The following is a 23,597-nucleotide window of genomic DNA, read 5'->3' as shown; positions in this document are numbered from 1 at the left end:
ACCTCAGCTTTGTTCTATATTTACTGTATTGAGAAAAATCATATTGTTTTGTTTCAATAAAATGCTCCGTGTGTAGATATGGTGAATATATGGTTGCATTTAGGAAATCATTAAAAAATTATTATATTAAAAATAGTTTAATCTATTAGAGAAATAATCATTTCCGTGTTTGCAGTCATAGTATGAATAACCTATAATTGACATGTAATTGAACCAGACGAACCAGAAGTGTAGCCCTTTCCATAAATCAGTAGCCAGAAAGTAGCGAGCATGACATCACTCCCTCTTGTGGGATATGTTGTCTGGTTTTATGTTTGTTTGGTTATGTTTAAGCATGAATCAATATTATTAATTTCTGATTCACGATTCATATTCATCACTTTAGGTGAATACAACGATCATGACGTCGATATTTATCAGCAATGATTTAATGAGGTAGGAAAATAACGTTTCTCTTTAATTTAACAATCTTTATTATTATAAATTATTGCAATACACATTTAATAACAAGACAAACACATCAAAATAGGAATCGCGAAAATCAAAACAAAAACGCTTTGATAAAACGAAATGGGGAGCACAAGAGCTTTCTTGTTTCTACGAGCAGATCTTAAAAGTAAATATAAATCCAGTTCTTTCAGAAGGACTCAGTGGATATGTCTTGTCGTTGCAAATTTGCAGTTGAGGAAATCGAGGTAACTATTTGTTTTTCAGAAACGTAATCGTCATACAGACCTTCCTCTGATTGCCAGGTCACGTGATTTTTCCGGAAGCGCGACGATGGAGAAAAGCTAAAGTAGGTGCGTCGTTTTCTAACCTATTTCTCCGCGTTTCTTCGCGATGCCCATCCAATTGAATCTTTAACCGAGGTGTACATGACTGACCTGAGTTCAACTTCAGACCAATCGAGCTAAACTGTCGTATGTGTCATCATGATGTGACTCGTCTTCCTTCTATTTGTGTTTGCTAATGCAGCTACGCTAGCAATTAGCAAACACAAATAGAAGGAAGCAAGGCAAAACACGAGCTCTGTGGTGGCTTTTAGAAGTCGCTCTTTAGCTGTCGCTGTCAAGTTGACACGGGAGAAGAAAATACTGAAAAGAATGGCCTTTTGGCTGTCCACCAACTTCTGTCGTGTTGCGGAGAGAGGCTGACAGTAGAATTGAACGGCCATTTCACGTTCTAAGTCAGTTCCAGCTATGATGAACGTGTGCACTTGACTGTAACCTTCGTTACTTCCGCCCCCTTCACCTCAAAAAGTGTGGTGTGTTTGTATAGGTTCTGCCCAGGCGGCGGCTTGCTTTTCGCCTACTGTGCTTTTGTCTAATGGCAGCAGTTTGGCAGCAGGTTTTGGCAGTGGACGCAAGGTGAGACCAGCACACACTTTGAGAGTCATCTAATTATTCTATTAACTCATCCTCGGGAAAGCCGTTGAAGCGTTTATTTCATATCCTGCTAAAGGTCCATGTACCTGTGCAAACTTATAACATTTGGACTGGATATAAACTAACTGGAATTATGACCGCTCAGAAGGGTCTGTAAACATCTTAAACTGCAATTCAATTGCAGATGTTCCTAATTCACTACCTGATATCTGCAACTGATTTGTTGAATGTTAATGAGGAACCCTAAGTGAGGTTGCAGATGTATGTAATTCTGTTTGTTGAGGCAAAACTGAATTACAGATATATGTCTGTCGTTTTGAATTCTCACAATTTTGTTACACGCGTATCTTGAATAAAAGGAAATTCCAAATTGTCAAAATGTAATTGTCGGATTGCCAAGATAAACTCTTAAATGTTGAATCTGCTTGTCATGCAAGTGTATTCTGCCTTCACTAGCTAGACAATCCAGTGCGAATGACTCTCTTCCTAAAGATTTTATTCCCCATGACTTTATGACATTTCTGCACACTTGTTGGACAACTACATGCTAGTTGACAACTGTGTCCTACTAATACTACTAGTGACGTAATAAAATTATACGAGGTAATATCTATCTAAACTGACAGCCACTGCTGTATGACATTTCTGAGGTAAAACTACGAATGGGAATGTTGGTGCTGATACTAGGGTCCTAGAGCCTCTTGGTACATAGAGCATGCCTTGCAAGTGCAGTAACAATACCTTTGGAATAAGCTTTAATTAAATACCAAGAGGCAAAAAGTGGCACTAGCTGTGGGGTTACGAGTGAAACACAGTCGTTCTGGAAAAAGAGCAGACGAGTACATGGACTTAGATAAGATAAGATATCCTTTATTCGTCCCACACTGGGGAAATTTACAGTTTTTTATTTACAATTTACACATTTAGGCAGCATATAAAGCAAACGGAATGCATGCTCAAATTTCTTTTCGTTGCACATTCATTGTTTTTCTATTTGAATTTTTTCCCTACCTCAGGTACAATGCTTACCGCACGCCCACCTTCCCACAATTCCGAACCCAGTATATTCGCCGCCGCAGCCAGCTGCTTCGAGAAAACGCCAAGTGCGGCTTTGAGCCGGGGCTGCGCAGACAGTATCTGAGACTGCGCAGTCAGTTGCTGGCTCTGCGCTACGGGCCTCTTTCCGAGCAGAGCAGCTTCAGGGCCAGCAGCGTGCGCAGTTCTCGCACCACACTGGACCGCATGGAGGTCAGACCCACAGAAACACACACAGAAGTGTCTGATATGAACAGGGGTTTTCCCGGCTCAATGCGTATGCTGGCCCAAACAAACACTTTGTGAAGTATCTTACATGTACCGGTACTTGATTGTTCTGAAACATTTTGATTTTCCTAAAGCCTTTTTGCCACCTCACCTTGAAAAAGATTTGCCTTTTTGATACAGCTCAGAAAAGCCAATAACACAATGCCTAACTCTCATTTAAGTTGTTTTTTTCCAATAAATCAAACGTGCTGGGTTACAAAAGAAACTATTTTTGTTGTCCGGCACATTTGCACGAGGGAAGAAAATGGGTCATTTGCAGCTCTTCTTTTTTTCCTCAACAATTTTAGGAGCGACTTCTGAAACGGCGCCACCCAATCAAATCGCAATGACCAGGGGTGCACATAAATTGTGGTGTGGTTCTCAGATGAACACCAAAGGTTGTTGTTTGGTGCTTCCTTTTTTTCTAATGCTCCGACCTCATGGATGAAACCATCGGCACAGCTGCGATCACATCCGGCCTGTGCAGAGTTTCTGCCTTTACCTGGGCTACAAAAAGTGGTAATACCGTTTCCTGCTTAAAAAAAACAAAAACCAAAAAAAACCCAATAAATTTATATTAAACAAAACTGAGTTGGCATGATAATGTGTCCTCTGACAGCCTTTAGAGTTTTTCCACAAGGAAGCTTTGAAAAATTAATTGCCTACTTCTGAGACCGCTAGCCGTTTTAGCACTGTTCTCTTTGACAGCAGTCCATCTTTTCTGCACCACTCGCCGCTTTCAACTAATGACGTCGAAGCCACAGCAGAACGACATAAATGACCGTCCCGCGTTTGGCCGTCCACCATTCTTTTTTGTCAAAGCCAAGTCAAGACTGCCCACCATAACAGTAGTTCATCGTATGAATGCGCCGCAATGCCAACTTCACAACAAAAGACTCACAAGTAATACTGGGTGTATGTGGACATCGCTTCATTCGTAACCTTTTATTCCGAAAGTACCCCGTGGAAGCAATCATTGCGACTGCTGACTCAACTTGGGCTTTTCGAATGTGGGCTGCCCCGCAATCACAAAATGTCTGTTGCTACAATATTCTTAGAACGCAAAAGCGCGCTGAGGTACCGGTAATCCGGAGTAAGCATGAACACATGCACATCGCTTGTGCGAACTCCTGGTAGTGATGCAATTGCAGTCAGAAATCCTACTAAGGAGTTGAGCGCTGGTCAGAGAATAAGAGTTGTCATGATGGCGAGTCAGAGGTGGGCTCTCCAAATTTTACAGGCAGGAAAAAGACCTCTGTGAAAGAAAATCCAGGTATATTACCCAACTTGATTTCTGTGAAGTTGAAGAGATGAGCAATTGATGTCGACAACATGTTGCCGAGCTGCTAAATGTTACCGATCATCCTCATTATGTTTGGAAAATAACTGGAAAATACCATGTCATTATACATGTCACCGTGCGCTTTTGTTGCGCTTCGTATTGGGGAATGCTTGGTGCGGCCACCCAGGAGCTATGACTGGGTAGCTAACATGGCTCAACCTGATGCCATTCATGCAAGAAGTATGTTGCACAACTATTGCCCGTGAATATACACAAACCAGTCTATCTGCAACGGTATTCGTTATTTGAGTGCTGAATGTTAGTTTTGTCGTCTGAGATCTGATCAACGTCATTGAATAGAAGTGCCGACTTTACTGTGGTTGAAAGTAGAATTGGTCTGGGCTAAGTAATCCAGAGACACAGATGTTTGAGGCAAATGAAAATGAAATGAAAACTGAACTCAAAGCCAGTTGTCCTGTTTTCGCTTAAAATAGCAGCAGCATTTGTTTTTGTTTGCAGTATTTTGCACAAGGGAGTGCTAACTTTTAATTTGAGATTTGCAAACTTATGTTCATTTACATTTGTTTTGTAATCATTTACCTTCTCATGTTTAGCTGAATAGATTTTTTTTGTTTTTCTAACCCTTGATCTTCTATTGCGTGTTATACCGGAACCCTGAAGGGATATAATTTATGCTGTGATAGGAATTTGGAGGCTGTAATTACTCTTGTGAAGACCAGTTTCTTTCTTTCAATTCTATATCATCTTTTTGCACAATACAGTGATATTTCTCACACAAATTTCAATGTTGACCCTAGATTTGATGTACAAGAAACTGTGTCATGTGCTTGGTCACGGAAGGAAACAAGCTTGTACTGTATGTCAAGGTGGTGCTGTTTTATGATTTTGGTGTTTCACTACTTTTGAATAGGTATGGTTCATTCAAACCAGAAAAAAATATTTGTACACAGTGACAGCATCTGTCTCCCTTTCCTCTCACCACGAGCAGGACTTTGAGGAAGATTCCCGCACCCAAGGGGCTCGTGGCCACCGGCGGTCCATCAGCAGAGGCTCCTACCAGCTGCAAGCCCAGATGAACAGAGCCATCTACGATGAAAGGTAGTCCCGCCACTCGTTTCATCCACAGATTCGAATTTGGTCAAATAATCCAATTGACGTTTCCCCCAATATTGTGGTGGCTCCTTGAAAAAGGGATTTTCTTGTATTGCGATACTTCAAATGCAACTCGTCCTTCACTTGTGGTCTCAGCAAGATTTGCTCTCTCTTCGTTCGTGGTTTCGGTTGCCCTGATGCAAATTTTTCCTCCAGAAACTGAAGGTTGTGTAACGGCTAGCGCGAACTGCTGAACTGACGCACTCGCTCTCGTCGGGCTCTGCAGGCCTCCGGGCAGTTTGGTGCCAACTTCGGTGGCGGAAGCGAGTCGAGCAATGGCTGGGGACACAACTTTGAGTGAAAATTATGCCTTTGCTGGAATGCATCACATATTTGACCAACATGTTGATTCTGCAGGTAGGCACATTTTGGTGCTTTTGTAATGGATGTTACATCTTGAGCTAGTCTGGCCAGTATAGCCTATCTTAGAAAGATAATCCAAATGATTTGATATACAGTATTTCATGTTTTAAACATTTTGTTCAAGTAAGTCTAAGGCATGGGTACATAAAAAAAAAAAAACAGGCGAATGACATTTAAAATAAAGTTTTGCTTTGGGTAATTTTTTCCCCTTCTCTAAATGCTTGATTTCTCCTGAAACTAGAAGGAACATGTACCAGTAATCAATTATCAAATGATCATATAATCATTTAGATAACTTGTTTCACATAAAATTGTTCATTCCCTGGAATTTCTCTCTCTGAACAGGAAATATTCTCAAATTTTTGCGTCGTCATCCGTGAAAGACTGTTTTGATCTTTGTGTTGAATCAAAATGACACATTAGCAAACATTTGCTTTTACTTTGGATAAGATTAGTAAACATTTTTGCTGATTTATTTATCGTGGACTAAACCTAAACCAGTCACATAATTCCTAATCAATTATGTTGACATTTTCTACGCTGTCAATTTGAAATAAAGTCCTGTTTTTGAATTAAGGGGTGACATCTAGAAATGCTATTTACTCAATACTTAAGAATAACAGACCGATGAATTGATGAATAATATTATCGTTCGTTGCAGCCCGACCTGAAACCAATAGCACGCTTTTTATAATCCCCTCCACCCGCCAGCATTAATTTGTAGTATCAATATTAACTTTCACGGAAAAAATACCTATTTCTTTTTACAGATCATGTAAAAATAAGTGATTCCTCTTGTATGGATTCACAAGCTTTTTCACCGCATAAATGTTTTTGACCATGTGCAGCGGGTTTGACTCCCGATTGCCTTCTTTGCGCTTCCTTTCTTATCCTACGCAAAACAAGGTCAAAATAATGTTGGTGTGATCCGTGTCCTCGTTGAAGTGTCCGGCCTCACGTCTGTTCCCAAGTTGCACACAGAGCAACATCACTTCCAATTAGCTGCATGTCTCTCTTTCAGATGTTGATAAATAGTTTGCGCTACTCTTTGGTTGCAACATCCTTTGAACATACTTTGCAGCAGACTGCCTTTTTGCTTATTGCTTGACACTGCCCACCAGAGCCAATTCCAAATGACTAATGAAACGTTTCTAAACTAGAGCTGCCATTTTTGTCCATGATACTCTAAGCCAGGGTTGTGAAACTCCTTTTTTGTCGCGGGCCACGTTATAGTTACCGGTTCCCTTGGAGGGCCATTCTGACTGTGAAACCACATAAGTCAAGAATAATGTTTTCTTCAACTATAGTTTAAGTTACTGCAATGACGGTTTTGGGAACAAGAAAACTTGCAATAGCTCTCTTATATATTACATATGAGAATTTGAAATGTTGGTACAAATTTTCGCAAGCATCATAGATGTTTGATTTGCTTTCGCGGGCCACGTCAAATGATGTGGCGCGCCAGAGCCGCCAAACCCCCAGGCCTTGAGTTTGACACCTGTGCTCTAAGCAGCAGCCATCAGAAAATCAAGCAAAATGTGCCTGACCAAACCCCTTTTATGAGGATGCTCTCCTTCCGTCTTCCTGCCTTATCTTAGTCCCGCGATTGCAGTTTGCCAATGACGACAAGCACCTCCTGGCTTGCTGCTCGCTGGACGGCACCTTGTCCATCATGACCCTGTCCCCGCCTCCTGCCACCGTCAAGGTGATTCTGAAAGGCCACGGAGGCCCCGTGACAGATTTTGCTTGGTCCCTCAGCAACGATGTGATTGTGTCGACATCGCTCGACGGGACCTTGCGCATCTGGAACACCGAGGACGGCCGGTGCATCCGAGAAGTCCGAGACCCGGAATCCAGCGAGCTGCTCTGCTGCACTTTTCAGCCGATGAATAACAATCTCACTGTGGTGAGTCATAACTTGATTCTCATTTGATTCCTGTCATTCTGTCAGTGACCTTGTGTCTTAGTTTGTTCAAAATCTACTCTTCTTGCACATCCGATGTTTTGTGCGCTGTCATACGACTAGTGTACTACTCATCTGGCTTAAAATCTTTTGATAATCAATATCATCTTTTATAGATCTTGTTTAACTTGAAACTATTACTCAGAATTTCAGTCCTTGAACAGTTAATATTCTCTGCTTACTGTAGTGCTTAATGAAAGCAGACTAATTGGCTTTGTATTTAATCAAATTAAGACATTTGCAAACAACTGCGCTCTCACTAATTCGAACAACTACATTCAACGTAATGAATAGCAATTTAGTATTTTATTTTGTATTTTTTCTCCTCCCGTCCGTGGTACAAATGCGATTGGGGACCATTGCACTGGTCTGGACAACATGCATTTGTACTTTCAGTGGATTGAAGTTTTTTTTTTTTACATAAATTATAAATAAAAGAAGAAGAATTATGCAGTTCCCAAGATTACGATTTGGGCACACAATAAACTATCGTAGTTTGTGCCGCTACATAAACATTGAGCCTCACTAACGTGGACAACTATTCGAAAGCTCTTCTTTACTGTGTTTCTTTATGCATGGAGGAAGGAAACCGCTTTTGTTCCCGGTATTTTAAGTAGGACACTGTTGGCAATTGACGTGCTGAATTTGAGAATGTGATGTGTGTGTTGCGGAAAAGCAAAAGCTGGACGTGAGCAGAGCTCTTTATTTCATCTGCAAAAGTGCGAGAGGTGACTGTCGATGCTGCATGGGTGGATTCCAGCGTTGGTGTAGATTTATAGTTCACATCACAGATGTTATTTCCAAAGTGGTATATGTGAAAGAAGTACCGGAACTGCCTAAGTCCAGTTGAGTTGTATTTAACTTTTTAATTTTTTTTTTTTTTTTTACATTTTTTTCAAAATGTAATGAGTTTTTTTTTTTTTAAGAATGTACTTTATGTGCACATTTTAATTAGATTTAATTAGATTAGTTTTTTTCCCCATATTTAAGCATTGGGTTAATGTTTTGTTTTGAAGCGTAATGTTACAGGGGCTTAGGATGTTAAAAGTGGAACGGAAAACTTTTTAGGTGCGATTCTGCTCTCAGTGAAATTTTCTCCGGTGGCGTATGGCAAAACTTCAAGCAGCACTTTTTCTGGATTTCTTTGAGAAATGGATGTCTTCTTGCTCCTCTTCCATAAAGGCCAGATTTATGCTGCGTGTGATCAGCTGTGGATCTCTGCAGTTCATCCAGAGTGATCATGGGCCTCTTGGCATCTGACCAGTGCTCCTTGTTTGGGTCAAAAGTTTAGATGGACAGTTTGAACTGCGCTCCATGACATTGTATTTCTGAATCCTGCTTTCAACTCCACAACTTAATCCTGGACCTGCCTGGTGTATACCTTGCTGGCGAGCTGTTTGTTCCCAAAGAGAGAAAGTCCGGAGAGGCCAGACTGAAATGGTTTGGACACGTTCAGAGGAGAGAGAGTGAATATATTGGGACAAAGATGCTGAGTCTTGACCTGCCAGGCAGGAGGCCGAGAGGAAGACCAAAGAGGAGGTTTATGGGTGTAGTGAAGGAAAACATGAAAGTAGCTGGTGTGAGAGAAGACAATGCACAAAATGGGGTTAGATGGAGGCAACTGATTCGCTGTGGCTTGTCCTGAAGGGAAAAGACGAAAGGAAAAGAAGAAAGAAATTTGAAAATATCGTTTGAATTTTGTTCTACTTAACCATTGTGTCCCACCTCACTTGGTATTGATTTTTCACCCCGCTCCCCAAAAAAACATTTTATATCTTTGTTTAAGATCTGAAATGTGGCAAAAGTTAAAAAAGGCCTAGCCGGCTAATACTTTCGCAAGACACTGTATTTCACGTTGTTGTTGTTTTTTTCCAATGTTCAATTATAGTTACTCTCCAATATGTTGTGGGGGGTTTTTTTCCTGCAACAGATTAATTGTATTGTTTCCTGTTGAAATGTCAAGTCAAATGTTGCTTCATGGATTTGGTCCCAACATTTTGGAAAGGCTCAATCACAAAAAAATTATGATGTTGGTATGTTGAGTGCCAAATCTTTTTCTTTCTTTCTTTCTTTATTTTAGGGGTCCTTGATTTAAAACGTTTGCGAACGACCAGTCGATAGACATTACAAACCCAATGGCCACAAATTGTTGTTCACGAGCATTATTAACAACATGCATAAGGATCATGAGAGAATGATCGTTGTGTGCATCGTTTGCTGTGCAGACAATGAGGATTGTCTCCCAACTCGTTTCCAACAGGTGGGCAACAGTAAGCATCACCTGCAGGTGGTGAACATCTCGACGGGCAAGAAGGTAAAGGGTGGCTCCAGCAAGCTAACCGGCCGCGTGCTGTCACTCTCCTTCGACTCTCCAGGGAGGATTCTCTGGGCGGGCGATGACAGGGGCAGCATCTTCTCCTTCCTCTTCGACATGGCCACAGGTACCGTCACAGCTATTATGTCACCTCCAAGGCTCGCCCCGAACGAACGCTAATTTTTGAAATTTGAAATTCAGGTGAGCGATGTTGCAAAATCACAGATGAAACATGGCCACTCCAAAGCGCCATGTCGTATTGCATGAGCTTTCGCAATCATTTTAGGCTCTGAAGATACATACAGGGCCACCACAAGCTGCTCCAGTACAAGATATATGCCAGTTAAATGCACCTGCTACTGTTTTATGCCACTGAGACAAGACCGTAAACAGGAAATTGTTTGGGGTCATTGACCCCAAAAAGTGGGGAAACATCTTGTAGAATGAGCGATTGTGAGTCCACATTCGAGGGAGAGGTCAGTTTGACCTTGGTTGTGGAAATGTACATAAATACAGCTACGCGAGTGGATCCTGATAAGGCAAGGTCTGTCCTCGTGACTAAGTGTCATGATTGATTCCTAGAATTGGAGTTTACCTCGTGGAATTGTCCCAAACAGTTGACTAAAGTATTTTCTTGAGTAAAGAAAGCAGACTGTTCACCACATCCTGTCTTTGTCCTTGAGCCTTGACCATTTGTTTATCTATGCAATTCCTTCCTTGACCGCCCTGATGCAGGGAAGCTAACCAAAGCCAAGCGACTGGTGGTGAACGAAGGCAGCTCCATCTGCAGCATTTCTGCTCGCTCGTGGATCAGCCGAGAGGCACGAGATCCCTCCCTGCTGGTCAACGCCTGCATCAATCAGCTGCTGCTCTACAGGTCTGTTTGCTTGCTATGCGCACAGAGCTATGTGGGAACACTGCATATCATTGTTTTTGATCTGGTGACCTTTGTCACGTTTTCAGGGTTATGGACAACGAAGGTGGGCTACAGCTGAAGAGAAGCTTCCCCATTCAGCATGGCTCGCAGCTCGTTCACAGCATCTTCTGCCCACTCATGTCCTTCAGACAAGGCGCTTGTGTTGGTAAGTGTCCCTGCTTTATTAGGACACAAACAAAGCTTTCAGTACCTTCCGGTTTCCTTTGCTCCTATTCCTAATGCTGTCAGAAAAAAGAAATGAGCACAATGCTAGTATAAATCTAAACCTTCAAACTACTGAAATGCTGCTTAGACACGTGGAACAGCAATACATAAAAACAGAGTACACGACACTGTTCACAGGCATTTCTCCTCTCTGCTCTGTGGGAGTGGCAGCAATTACTGGTGCTTAGTAGGAAACTTTCTCTGCCTCTTGCTGCTAATTACACACCATCTCTTCCGGTAGAGCTCAGTGGGGCCCGTATTTACGTGGCTAAATGTGCTACTGCACAGAAGGCATGCGATTTGAAATTCGGACTTGCCTGTGCAATGTCGTCTTAAGATACAAGTGGCCCCATTTATGGACCCAATTTAATAGGATTTTATTTATTTAGTTTTTTAGATGTGAACTTCGGACAGACATTTTTTATTTATTTTTTTTAATTGCCACTATTATTTGTACTTGGTCCAGGTATTAGACACAGCTGACCATGGCAAACATCTTTTGTAACCTTGCGTGATAACTTACCTTCGTAGAAGTTGGAAGCACAAACTTGAGATCCAAGTGCTGTATGGTGGCTGTGAACACTTGACAATAAACAATCATTTAGCAAATAGTGAGCTATTTGCTGGAAAGAGCTACAATTCTGGGCTGGTGGCTCAGCTCGGCACCGTAATTGAAAGGACGGAAAGTGAGGTTTTACGAACAAATGTGACCTCATCTTTCAAAAAAAGAAAAAAAATTGTGGACATCAGAGTGATGGATGTGCAAGCTGTATTGTACACTAACGACTAACCTCTTCAAGAACTTGTACGGGTGGCCAAGGCAGGTACACCAAAAGGAGCAGCATTTAACTGATGCTGTGTGACAAAACTTTTACTTTTTTTTTGCAAATATGTCATTAGTGCATGTTTTGTAAGAGCAATTGTCCGGAGTGCGATTTTTCTCCAAAAACAAAACAATTTGCAATTTTTGTTGTCAGTGACAGGCAGCGAGGACGCCTGCGTGTACTTCTTTGACGTAGAACGCAACACCAAGGCCATCGTCAACAAGTTGCAAGGTCATGGCGGCCCCGTGCTCGACGTTAGCTTCAACTGCGACGAGAGTCTGCTGGCCTCCGCTGACTCCACAGGCATGGTCATCATCTGGAGGCGGGAGCAAAAGTAACACAAGAAAAGGCTCCCGTGTGGTCAAACCAAGCAAAGCGGCTGGATTTGTTTTCACTGTACCGGGCTGCTTGTTAACCTTTAATGTCATTCTTGTCAAGTGCAATCGGAACGCTCTGCTATGCAGGATGTGATTGGAAAAGTCAGGTGGAGCTATCGCGTGCGCTTTTTTTCTGTTTGAAAACATTCTGATGTTTGTTCCCTGAGGTGTGACAGTGAGCACCTGTAGAAACAACATTGGCACTACTGTCAGTCCCTCTGCTGTCGTTTTTGTCTCGTTGTGGTATTCATGCAATAGTCAAAAAGGCCTTACTTGCTATTTGTATTTGAGACCCCGAGCTTTATGCACGTTTTAAGTTTGTTTGTGTTTATCTGTGTGGATGTATATTTATTGCAGATGCTTATGACAAAATGTAATGCCCATACAAAAATGAACTACTGTAACTGACTGACTGCCTCGTTTTTTTCCCTCCCAACAAATTGCACTACTGCATCACATATGTATCCAATCAATCCCCTCCCTCACTGTCACAGCTCAAAATGGTTTTGGAAAATCTAACTTGGAAGTGTTTGGACCGAATACATGTTAAGTGTTTCGTCACATTTGTAATTTGTGCAGCCATCAAAAGCAACTAACTGGAGTTTGCAGTCATGTTTTGTGGTCTTGAGGCGTATTTGTCAGTGGTGCAAATTGTGCATTGTCAAATGTTCCCCTTTAAAAAGCCCTGCAAAAAATAGGCATGGTACACTCCAGACTGATCCCTTCAAAATATGACGCGAATCCTTTGCTGTCGGCTTCGGTGCCAGAGCGGTCGTCTCCCGACCCGAACTTTTGTGGGTTTCATCCTCATCCTTGAGCAAGATGCTGAACCCCCAGTTGCTCCTGATACTGTCTCATCGGTAGGTAAAATAAGGAGACTGTTCAAGCGCTTTGAGTTCCTAAGCTGCAGCTGGCAAAAATGATGGGATCACCGGTCTCGGAGGATGTTCATTCAATTGTTTAATTTTGCGGGGTGGGACAGGTCACAGACATGAAACACAACTAAAGTCATTTCAAATGGCAACTCTCTGTCTTGATGAAACACGAAAAGACAAAAAATGCGGAAGCAAGTTATATTTTTTGACCAAGCAGTGTGAGCCAATTATGGAATCACTCGATTGTAAGTGAAAATGATGGAATCACCCTGAAAATGTCCATTCGCAAAACTAACACCTGCATCAAATCAGATCTGTTCATTAGTCTGCGATTCAACAGGGAGTGATGACACCTTGGAGAGCCGTGGCACCAAGTGGACTGACACGGATCATGGCTCCAACACGAGATGTCAAAACAAAGGAAAAGCATGATCCAACTTCTACGAAGGTAAGTTATCAAGCAAGGTTACAAAAGATGTTTGCCATGGTCAGCTGTGTCTAATACCTGGACCAAGTACAAATAATAGTGGATGCTGATCTGGTCAAAGCAGTCAGACGAAGTTGCATCCAAGTCATGAAAGTCAGAAGTGCTGCAACAAAGTGTGAGTGGTGTGTTGAAGTGCTCTCATTTTACTGTTTCAATTTTTTTTTTCATAATTGAGTGATACCATTTTTTTTTTCTCACCGATGACCACATTTGTTTTTCTTGATACATTGTAGTGTTTCTTATAGCCATTAAGTTGCCATTTTAAATGACTTTAGTTTTGTGTGTTGTCTGAGATTTGTTTTTTTTTTAACTATAAAATTATCCAACTGAATTAACACCCTCCTAGAGAAGTGAATCCTTGATTTTTGCCAAGTGTTTTAGAAAAGCGCAATACAAGTGAAACCCATTTATCTTTTCCAAACTGTACCACTACTGCACCAACGGACAACTCTTCAGTGAGCCTATCCATCCATCCATTTTCTGATCCGTGGATCCTCACAAGGGTCCTGGGGTAAGGGGAGCGGGTGCTGCAGGGGCTATCCCAGCTGTCTTCGGGCAGTAGGCAGGGGACACCCTGAACTGAACACAGACATGCGCACTCACACTCACACCTAGGGACAATTTAGAGCACGGGTCTCCAAACTCAGTCTTCAAGGGACGCACCTGCCTTCTTCTCCAGCGCTCCCATGGGCAACACACCTGATTCAACAAAATCTGGATCGTTCTAATGCTGCTTCAGAGCTGGCTGATGAGCTGATCATCTGAATCAGGTGTGTTGCAGCTAGGAGAGCTGGAAAACAAGCAAGACAGTGACCCTCCAGGCCCAGAGCTGACATGCCTGATTTAGAGTGTTCCATTCACCTGCCACGCATGTTTTTGGATTGTGGGAGGGAGACGGAAAACCCGGAGAAAACCCACGCAGGCTCGGGGAGAACATGCAAACTCCACACAGGAAGGTGAACCCCCCACCACAGTGAGTCTATCATATTCTACATATTTCTTTTCACCCAAGGATCTAATTTAGCTCTTCATCAATTTGTTGAGTCTGTCATATTTGTGGGTTTGCAATCATATTGGCCCTCTGAAGGAAACCATACCTACGATGTGGCCCGCGACAAAAAAAAAATGACTTTAACATCCCCGTTTCAGATCAAATCGAGAAAAATAGACCAGAAACATGCAAGGTTGCAAAGTCATAACAAACTTGAAATCAGGCATTTCCATTCATTTCAATGGGAAAAGATGCTTTGATAAACCCTTGTTTTGAGTTACGATCGTGGCCAGAGAGCGAGTTCAACTCGTAAGTCAAAGCACCATTGTATTTACCAGATTTGTGACAATACACCCTCACCACACGCACTAGCATAAAAAGGAGTATCTACAACACTGAAAACCAAACAAAAGAAATTATTACAGTGGAGTCTTGAGATACAAGTTGAATTCCTTCTGAGACCAGGCTCGTAAACCCAAATCATCTTGGAATGCCAAGCTGAATGCCATTCTTCCATTCCAGCTTCCTCGTACAAAATGTTTTTCATAAGGAAAGTAGCACTCTAATGTTGTTCTTTCTAAAAAGCACAGAGTAATAACATAATGCAGTCTAATATAGTTTGGAGTTGTTGTTTTTTTTTTTTAAACTTTGATTGAGCCAGGAAGAAAACTTATTGAGATTAAAATTGTCTTTTACAAGAGTGACCTCATCAACTTTTGATGAATGATCCTTTATGTGCCAAACTGCGGCTTTTTGTAAAGTGCATTGAGTTGAGTTCACTGTCACCATAGAGCGCACGTGTCTCAAGTTGTCGCTGAAGTCTGAGCAGAAAATTGTCCAAACGACAGCTCGTATCTCAAATACTCCCACGTGGGATCGGGTTTTAGTGCGTCCTCAATGCCCCTTTGCGCTAGCGCCATGCAAATACAGATGCGGTATTTGTTGCCGTATTTCCCGTGAAGTGTGCCCCTGCAGCGGCACGGCCGTCTGGCCTCCAAGGTGACCAAAAATGTGGGAATGCATCAAAAGTAGAGTCTTTATTGACGAGTGGGCAAAAGAGCCACCTCAGCTCAACTGTACAGTTTTACACAAGATCATCTCGCAAAGCAATGCCAGATGTAAAAATCACAGACCTTAGTTTACTTTTCACTTGGACTTTCCATATCAACATCTGTACAAGTTCACCCCATACACACACACACACGCACACACCTGTCTTGGATCTGAAATGCCGCGGAATACATGCTAACTCAGTGCAAGTGGCCACATTCAAGATCTACTGCACACATGTATGTGCTGTATGACTAATGCGCCGCACGTCAGACATTTGCATGGCACAAATCTCCATTTGGAGATTCAACGACTTGAGCTGATGGAGCGGGATTTCCATCTCGACGACTTTGATCCGGACACACAAATGGGAGGGAAACATGAGCGGGCCCGGTAACATTCAGTATTCAAATTTCCCGCTTCGACTTGCGCTGCGCTTTACGAGCATAGCGTTGCTTTAGGAAAAAAAAGAAAAAAAAAAAAACATTCTCCATTGTAACAGACCTGCAAATATTTGCATATTTTGGAATGCAATGTAAATCAGCATTAACTGTTGCAAGTGGTCTGCTTCCTCTTTTGATGATTCACCGATATTTTGAAATTGTATTGTACGTAAGAGGGGAACTAAACCCAAGATGTCAGTTGTTTTTGTTTTTAATGTACAAATCTTGTTCATAAACTGCTGTTCACTTAAATCTACTAAGTTTAAAACATCGCATCTACTCACTTATGGGAGGCCGCGCCTTTTAATTTTTTTAAGCTGTATTCATTGGCGCATGAGTGTGGACGTGACATGTTTTTTTAGCCACTTGTGCGAAATTATGCAGCCTTTTTACAAAGAAAACAGACTTGGTCAATGTTCGGCCACGACAATCTATATTTCGTTGGGCGAAATTCTTGCATGTCCAAAACCCGCTCCTACACCGGCCAGCCCGCCGCTCGCAGTTGAATCATTGAAAAATCATGTTCACCCTTAGCTCGAATGCTGACATTAGTCCCACTTCCTTGCAAAGCATTACAACATTGTATTTGGAACAAAACAGCCTTGCTGAAACATATCTATCGCGACTATTTTCACTCGCGATTGTCAATAAAAATCCAGATTCTCAATTGTGAGGGACACGCCCTATAAGGGAAGAGGCGGAGTTTTACAGCACTTGTCAGACATTGGTTGTCAAGTGATTTTCATTATTGTCAGCCAATAGTTCAGTTGAGCGTGGTAGCGGCGTGGGTAGGGATCCCTCGATCAGCCCTCCATTGTCACAGCTGATCATGATTTTGTTCGACACGGCCCCACCCATCTGTTGATTATTGCTCCGGTTCAATTGTATGATTTTGTACGAACGCAATATTAGTCAGATTAGTCTGACAGTTTTTGGACTCGTGCCGGCACATGCTATTCTTTCTTGCTTTAAAATGATTTGAGTTTAGTTCCCTTTTAATGTGAAACGTCAAATGCCGTTTATGATTTTGGAATACATTTCAAAGACACGTTTTCATTTGATGGCTTGTGGTCATGTACGAGCCACTCTATGCCGGTTCCTGTGGACTTTTTGGGAAAAAAAACGTTCAGCCCTCTCGCATTTTCTGACCGTGTGACTTTGAATGATCACGTTGGTCTTGTCGGTGTAAGTGCCCGGTACACACATAAAGACAATCGGGCTGTTTTCTCGATCAAGGCCGACAAACGGCAGGCTGTCTCATAAGATGATCTTTTGAAATGATCCTGTCATCTTAGGCGTTAAGAGCGTATGTGTCCAAAATGGTTCGATCTGGACACCACACACAATTATGAATAAACATGTTCAAGAGTTACCACCGAAAATCTTCATTTCTGAATTGTGACGTGAAATGAAATGTAGGCAATCGAGAAGCGGCCCAGCTAAAGGAACAAGGACGTTTGCCTAAGTAAAAGAACAGTCACAACGTGTCTAATTTGTGTTTCATGACACGACAGCTGATTTCCAGTCTTTTCTTTTTTTCTAAGTTCATGATGTTTTTTTTCCATGAAAAATAGTCCCAAGACCTCCATCCCCCCCTTTCATGTGTTCATTTCCATTGTGTGTCTTGCGTTTCCCTGTTGTTGCTATGTTTCTGTCACAAACAATCTCTCAAGATTAAAAAAACCCAAATCTTTATGCGCGTACCGGGCGAAAGTATGACACAGGGAGAGTACCAACATAGCAACAGAGCAGGCTGACCCTCACACACCTACGCACAAATGCGATATAAAAAACACACAAGCAGGAATTCACGTTCCTGTGCAGTCTATACAATATGAAATCAAGTCATATTTCAAAATAGGCTCATCTTCTTAACATGTCTTGTTTACAAATAAAGAAAAACAGGCACCCCCCTCCCCACTCCCCCCCCCCCTTCCCACTCCCCCATATGATATAAAGAAACGTAACGTACCCTAAATGAAGTCCAAATAACTCAAGCATGTTCGGGTTCTTCACCGCTATGAAAAGGGTCTCTTCAATATCAAATAGTCTTCTTCAATGAGCACGAAACAGAGTCCCGGGTGGTCGCTCCATCATTCAAACTGGTCCACTTCTTTCTGATGCCTTTCAAGTCTGTAACTTTCCGATCATAACATTTTATCGTGTCATTCTAATGCTCAGTTTGGTGCCTCGAGCGGCACAGACGCTGATGTGTGTCGCTCTGATATAAGGCAACATGATATTAAAAAAAAAATGGCACCCGTCTGACTTTTGCGGGCCGAGTTTACCTATGAATCCATCACGAGGAATACAAACCATTCAAGTGCGGGGGAGCTGGTTTCTCGCGCTCATCCAAAAACCCCTGTCATAAATAGCGACATTCTTTTTTGTAATGGCACTGCGCCCGTACTGGTCGGCTGTCCAGGCGAGGGTCCCTCTCAACCCTCCTCTCACATGATGCAGTAGGCCTCATCCTGGGGCAGGTGTTGTTTAGTCCTCCAGTAGGTGGGCAGATGGGCCCGCAGCACTTTTCTCAGATCTTCGTTGAGCAGCAGACAGAAGATGGGGTTGACTCCGGCCTGGGCGAAGCTCATCCACACGGTGACGGAGAGGTACTTGTGAGGGATGCTGCACGACTTGACGAACACCCTCCAGAAGCACGCGACGATGTAGGGAGCCCAAAGCACCAGGAAGAGCAAGGTGATGGTGTAGAACATGCGACCGAGCCTCCTCTCGGACCTCACCTCGTCCATCCCCAGCAGCCGCCGGTGTTGATTGTGGAGATTTTGCCGGATTCCCAGCAGAGTGGGCGGCATGGGGCCCCGGCCGAAGCCCGCGATCCAGTTCGCCGCCGCTTGACCGGTGGCGCCGGGACCGTGGAAGGTCCAGTTCTGGCTGATGGCCGGCACCAGCTGGACCGGCTTCATCTTGCGGTGCCTGTACTCGAAGAGCAGCAATTTGGCGTAGAAGCCGTGCGTGGCCAAGACCACCACGGCCAGCATGAGCATGAAGCCCAGGGTGTCGTTGGTCTTCAGGTAGCGGTGTTCAAAAATGCATTGATCCTCGTCCCGGATGAACTTGTAGGTGCCCACGTCGAAGACGGGCGGGAAGGCCATGGCCACCGCCAAGGTCCACACCATGCAAATGATGGCGGCGCAGGTCCAGATGGTCATGCGCTTGGCGTAGAACCTATGGTGGGCGATGGCAAGGTAGCGGGTGACGGCCACGCAGAAGAGCATGAAGGCAGCGTGGAAACAAAAGAGCACGGCCATGAACGCCACCACTTTGCAGCTCAGGGCACTGTAAGTCCACGCCGAGCTGTTGTGCACCGACACCAGCACGAAGGGGAAGCAGGCGGCCGAGCGCACTGCGTCGGCCAGGCACAGATCCAGCAAGAAGAAGTACGGCGCCTTGTGAAGCGTCCGGTCTCGGAGGACCAGCAGAGACACCAAGAGGTTGCCCGCCAGACTGATGCAGATGATCAAGCCCAAGAAGACCAGCTTGAAGTACGCCGACACGTCCGCGGCCGACAGTGCTCCTCCTCCGGCGGCACTGCCGCCGCCGCCGCCGCCGCCGCTGCTCCCTCCTCGGGCCGGGCCACTTTGCGAGGCCAGCCCGGCCAGCAACCGGCCGGGCCCGTCCATGGCGAAGCTCCGGTTGGCCATTCGGTCGGCCTCCTGCCTGCGCACGGGCGGGCTTCCTTCCTTCCTTCCTTCCTGCCTGCCTGCCTATAAGCTCCACTGATCCTCTTACAGCCGTCGTCTGCTTTACAAGGAGCGGCCTTTTCTATCTACACGTCATCCCGCCTCGTTTGTCCACAAGATCGCCACCTGTGAACACACAGATGCACATTTTCATGAAGGGCTGCCTTCGCTCCTTCCCCATCCCCCCACTCCGAGAGATGGACCGCCATGGAAATCTTCCCCGTTCCTCTTAATGCTGGGATCAGATCAGCGGCTCGACAGCATGCCAGCTCCTCGGCTCTCTCAGTAATTACCTATCCCGTTGCTAAGATACAACAGCTCGCATACTTTGTGCAAGTGTGGGTGTTTGAGTGAATGCACGGGTGTGTGTGCGCGTGTAATGGGTGTCGGAGGGGGGGGGGGGGGGGGTGGTCTAGAAGAGACTGGGCATGTCCAACAAACCAAACTGTATGCTTTGTGTGTCAGTGGAGGAACCACCCCTCCCCCCCCCACCACCACCGCACCCCTTCCTGCACCACACGTATGTGCAGATTGAGTGGAATCATCACGGCGGGGAGACATTTTTATCAAATGTCCTGAGGGCCATGGTGGGCCTTCCTTGTCAATGTAGGCCACGCACACAAGCAGTAAACTCATGTTGATCACACAAACAGCCCTTTGCCACCTTGACTAATATATTACGGGAGCGGGAGGCCTGCCCAGGCCCTGTGGATGGGCTCGAAAACACACAAACAGGTGTCACAGTCCCCATTGCGCGCGCGCGTGTGCGTGTGTGTGAGAGAGTGTGTGTGTGTGTGTGTGTGTGCGCGCGCGTGGAATCAATCAATTCCAACCTACCTTTCATGACTTCCTTTTGAAAAACAAACCAAAAAAAACCTGGAGGAAAAAAAAGCAAGCCGTCGCTTTGTCTCACCGTCGCTTGTACGGAGAGAAAAAGAAGAGCACACAATGAAGCCTCATGCTCGTGTTGTGCACAACACCTGTTATGCATAAATCCATCCAAAGGGACAATCGGGGAACATATGATCAACACGAGACACTCCACTCCACCCAACGGAAGACTGAGCATCTGATCAGACAAGCCGAAGATGATGAAGATGCTGAGCCCTCATTTAACGCGATGGCAAAGAACAAAAACAAACCCAAAAATGAAAACCAGACATACGTCCACGCGTTTGGTTTTGAGCATCAGTCGTGTAAACAGAGTCCGTGCTGCATCACGTCGAAGGTGGCTCTCCAGAGGACGAACGAGGAGGGGGAAAATGATATTGTTGCGTTCATTTGTCCAAATGATGTCAGATTTTCAATGCTTAGGCTAAAATAACCACCCACAGAAGGCGGAAAACGGCCGCGGGGCCCCTCGGAATGGTCTTGACGTGGATTTCGGCGACTGGCACCTTAACAATCAGTCCACACATACGAGCGCCTCCATAAATCTCTTTCTCCATCTTTCAGTGGGGGGATGAAGGGGGAAAAAAGAACGATGGGTTTCCTCGCAACAGTTCAAATGCAGCCTTTGTCTTGCTGTCCAGCGAAGGTGGACGGCTGCGAGGGAAGAGTCCGATTGGAATACGAAAGAAAATCCTCCATGACACTGTTAAAAGCAACCAGATTCACAGCGCCGGCGATGTCGAAATGACGAAGCTTGCCGGTGGGGGCAAAAAAACAAACAAATAAAAACCATTGGTCGGGGGGGGGGGCAGGGAGGCAGGAGAAGAAGAAGAGGAAGAGGAAGAAGCAGCTAGATTGGGCGAATTATTCCCGAATAATCCCAATTATGGCTGCTCGCTCAGACGCGATTCGGACATTTGCGGAATCACTCGGTTCTATTCGGAGATCGGAGAGACCAGGAGGGGAGGGGGAGGGGAAGCAAACGGATGAGCTGGGTGCTGTGGCTACACACCCAGCTCATACCCGCTTATTCACTAGTGGCATATTCGCGGATTTTTGGGGCCAAGTATCTGAACTGTCTGAAAGACAGATTACATTGTAAGATAAATATATGAAACATTATTGAATATAAGTGCTGAAACCGTGTACAAACACGGAAAACGATTTCGTACGGAAATGTTGAGAGACAGAGCCCTATTTTCGTTCATAGCGTAAGTGTACACTATGGGGTGGATTTTTGTTCATTTGGTATTCTTGTAGATGAGCGCAGTTAAAGATGGGCATTTGCGCCAGTGTGGGAATGAACACAGTTGATTTGCCAGAGGACACTGACACGCACAAAGTATGTTTATAAGGAACCACAAGACGATTGCCACTTGCGCATTACGTAAAGTTGGCCTAGTGAAGTGGGCACTTGGAGGCACATCTGTGTGTGACAAAGTGCCCTAGGGTTTGCATTGCGAACGTCACGTGACCAAACCAACAAAAGAGATGAGCCGTGACCTTCATGATACAAGCTAGAGGTCACGTTGATCTCAATTTTTGTGGAAGATTTTGGAATACATTGTATTCATGATTATTTTGATCAATAATGTAATTAATTATTAATCACAATTATTCATCATGCCTTTTTATTGCTCTACCTCACAGTATACAGTTTTTCAATATATAGGACAACTTGAAATAATGGATGCTAAATGATGAAAAAAATGACATACACCCAAGAATTTAAAATGTACCTTGGGCTAACTAAATAAATATGCTATTAATTTGTTTAACGCCACTTTAATCTGAAACAATGTTCAGACAACAGATGGTGATTCTTTTTTGAAGCAGCTCGCTCCTCACTGTGATGCTCCCCCATCTCCATTTTTTGCTGTGCTCTCCTCTTTTGACATGCCTGTTCTTATCAGTCTACCAAGTGACTTTAGGCTCTCCCTTCGGGGTGCTCTCACTTGTTATTTAGGCATCTTAATGAGGCCACAGCCATGTCTTTGCCCCCTGGTGGTTGACTGACTCCTGGTTGAAAAAGTGCTTGATTCGATATGCAGAACAGCCTGAATGTTATATGGGACTATTGCCATCTATCCGGTTGATTTATTCATCGTGGCAAAAATAGTGATCGTGATAAATAGTCAATTAATTGTGCAGCCCGAGTTACCGTCCACATCTCCCCCCGAGGGTGGTCACAATAAGAATTTCGTTGTTACTGTCTGGGATGGCTTTTGAACGACTACCCCACATCGTGACCGGTCATTCGCCTGTGTGTTGGCAAAACAAATGATTAGCAATGGCGGTCCGTGCTAGAATCCTGTGCACCTCCTCAATGCATTTTGTGGCACCTTGTGCGCCCGCACATAAGACATTTGCCAGAAATCATCATTTGGACTAGTTGGACATGAGTTTAAGTAGATTTATTTGAACTTTAATATCTATTGCACATATAAAAGGGCCGTGTAAACGGTTACTAAAGATTAACATTGGCGCAGTTTCGATTTCGTCACCTTGATAGTGTCATTTATGTCATCTGGGGAGCTTTGTCCGATTAAACGATGAGTGTGCAACTCCCACTGTTATGACACCACAGCTTCAGAGAGACACATGAGCCTCACATGCATGTTGTTGTCTATTTGCACATCAAGAAAAGCGGAATGCTCTCTCGAGGCCGCTAGCTAAAAGCACCAATGTAACTTTAATGCTGCCAGACTCCCTGAAAGGCTCCTGCTCTGTGCTGTCTGGAAAATGTTCCCCTCAGAGAATGGAAGGAACAGAATTGTTTAGAACTTGAAGCCACTGAAAAAACATCTATCACTTCCAAAATAAGTACTTGAGCCATTTTAGAAAACAATAGTTGTATTTTTCCAGTAATTTTGAGAATAAAGTCCGTCATTCGTCATTCGCCAGCGGCCGGCCCACCCGTAACTCATTGTCAATCTGTCATTATTTCAAGCCCACCTAGTCCGTCAGCCATCACTCCATCATTGTCATTTTGACCAGCCTTCTGTCACTGCTAATTTACAGTTCTTCACTGT

General features: G+C 44.0%; 2 protein-coding genes across 2 annotated transcripts; one reads left to right on the top strand and one right to left on the bottom strand.

Moving 5' to 3' along the window:
• The first annotated feature begins 669 nt into the window (after positions 1 to 669).
• wdr13 (WD repeat domain 13) lies at positions 670 to 12,533 on the top strand. Its single transcript, XM_052058102.1, has 10 exons — positions 670 to 800; positions 1,279 to 1,367; positions 2,402 to 2,633; positions 4,979 to 5,088; positions 5,369 to 5,499; positions 7,104 to 7,411; positions 9,729 to 9,909; positions 10,518 to 10,659; positions 10,746 to 10,864; positions 11,901 to 12,533. Exons 2-10 carry the CDS (start codon positions 1,327 to 1,329, stop codon positions 12,083 to 12,085), a joined length of 1,449 nt encoding a protein of 482 aa, XP_051914062.1. The 5' UTR covers positions 670 to 800; positions 1,279 to 1,326; the 3' UTR covers positions 12,086 to 12,533.
• Positions 12,534 to 17,894: 5,361 nt separating this feature from the next.
• Positions 17,895 to 21,503, bottom strand: gpr173 (G protein-coupled receptor 173). Its single transcript, XM_052058147.1, has 2 exons — positions 20,512 to 21,503; positions 17,895 to 19,800 (listed from the first exon to the last, which is right to left on the bottom strand). The coding sequence occupies exon 2, from the start codon at positions 19,633 to 19,635 to the stop codon at positions 18,421 to 18,423; it is 1,215 nt and encodes a 404-aa protein (XP_051914107.1). The 5' UTR covers positions 19,636 to 19,800; positions 20,512 to 21,503; the 3' UTR covers positions 17,895 to 18,420.
• Positions 21,504 to 23,597: the final 2,094 nt, after the last annotated feature.

The sequence above is a fragment of the Hippocampus zosterae genome, chromosome 2 (genome assembly GCF_025434085.1).
Source record: "Hippocampus zosterae strain Florida chromosome 2, ASM2543408v3, whole genome shotgun sequence".
NCBI classification, from domain to species: domain Eukaryota; kingdom Metazoa; phylum Chordata; class Actinopteri; order Syngnathiformes; family Syngnathidae; genus Hippocampus; species Hippocampus zosterae.
The sequence above is the reverse complement of the archived record's forward strand: the minus strand, read 5'-3'. Positions and strand labels throughout refer to the sequence as shown.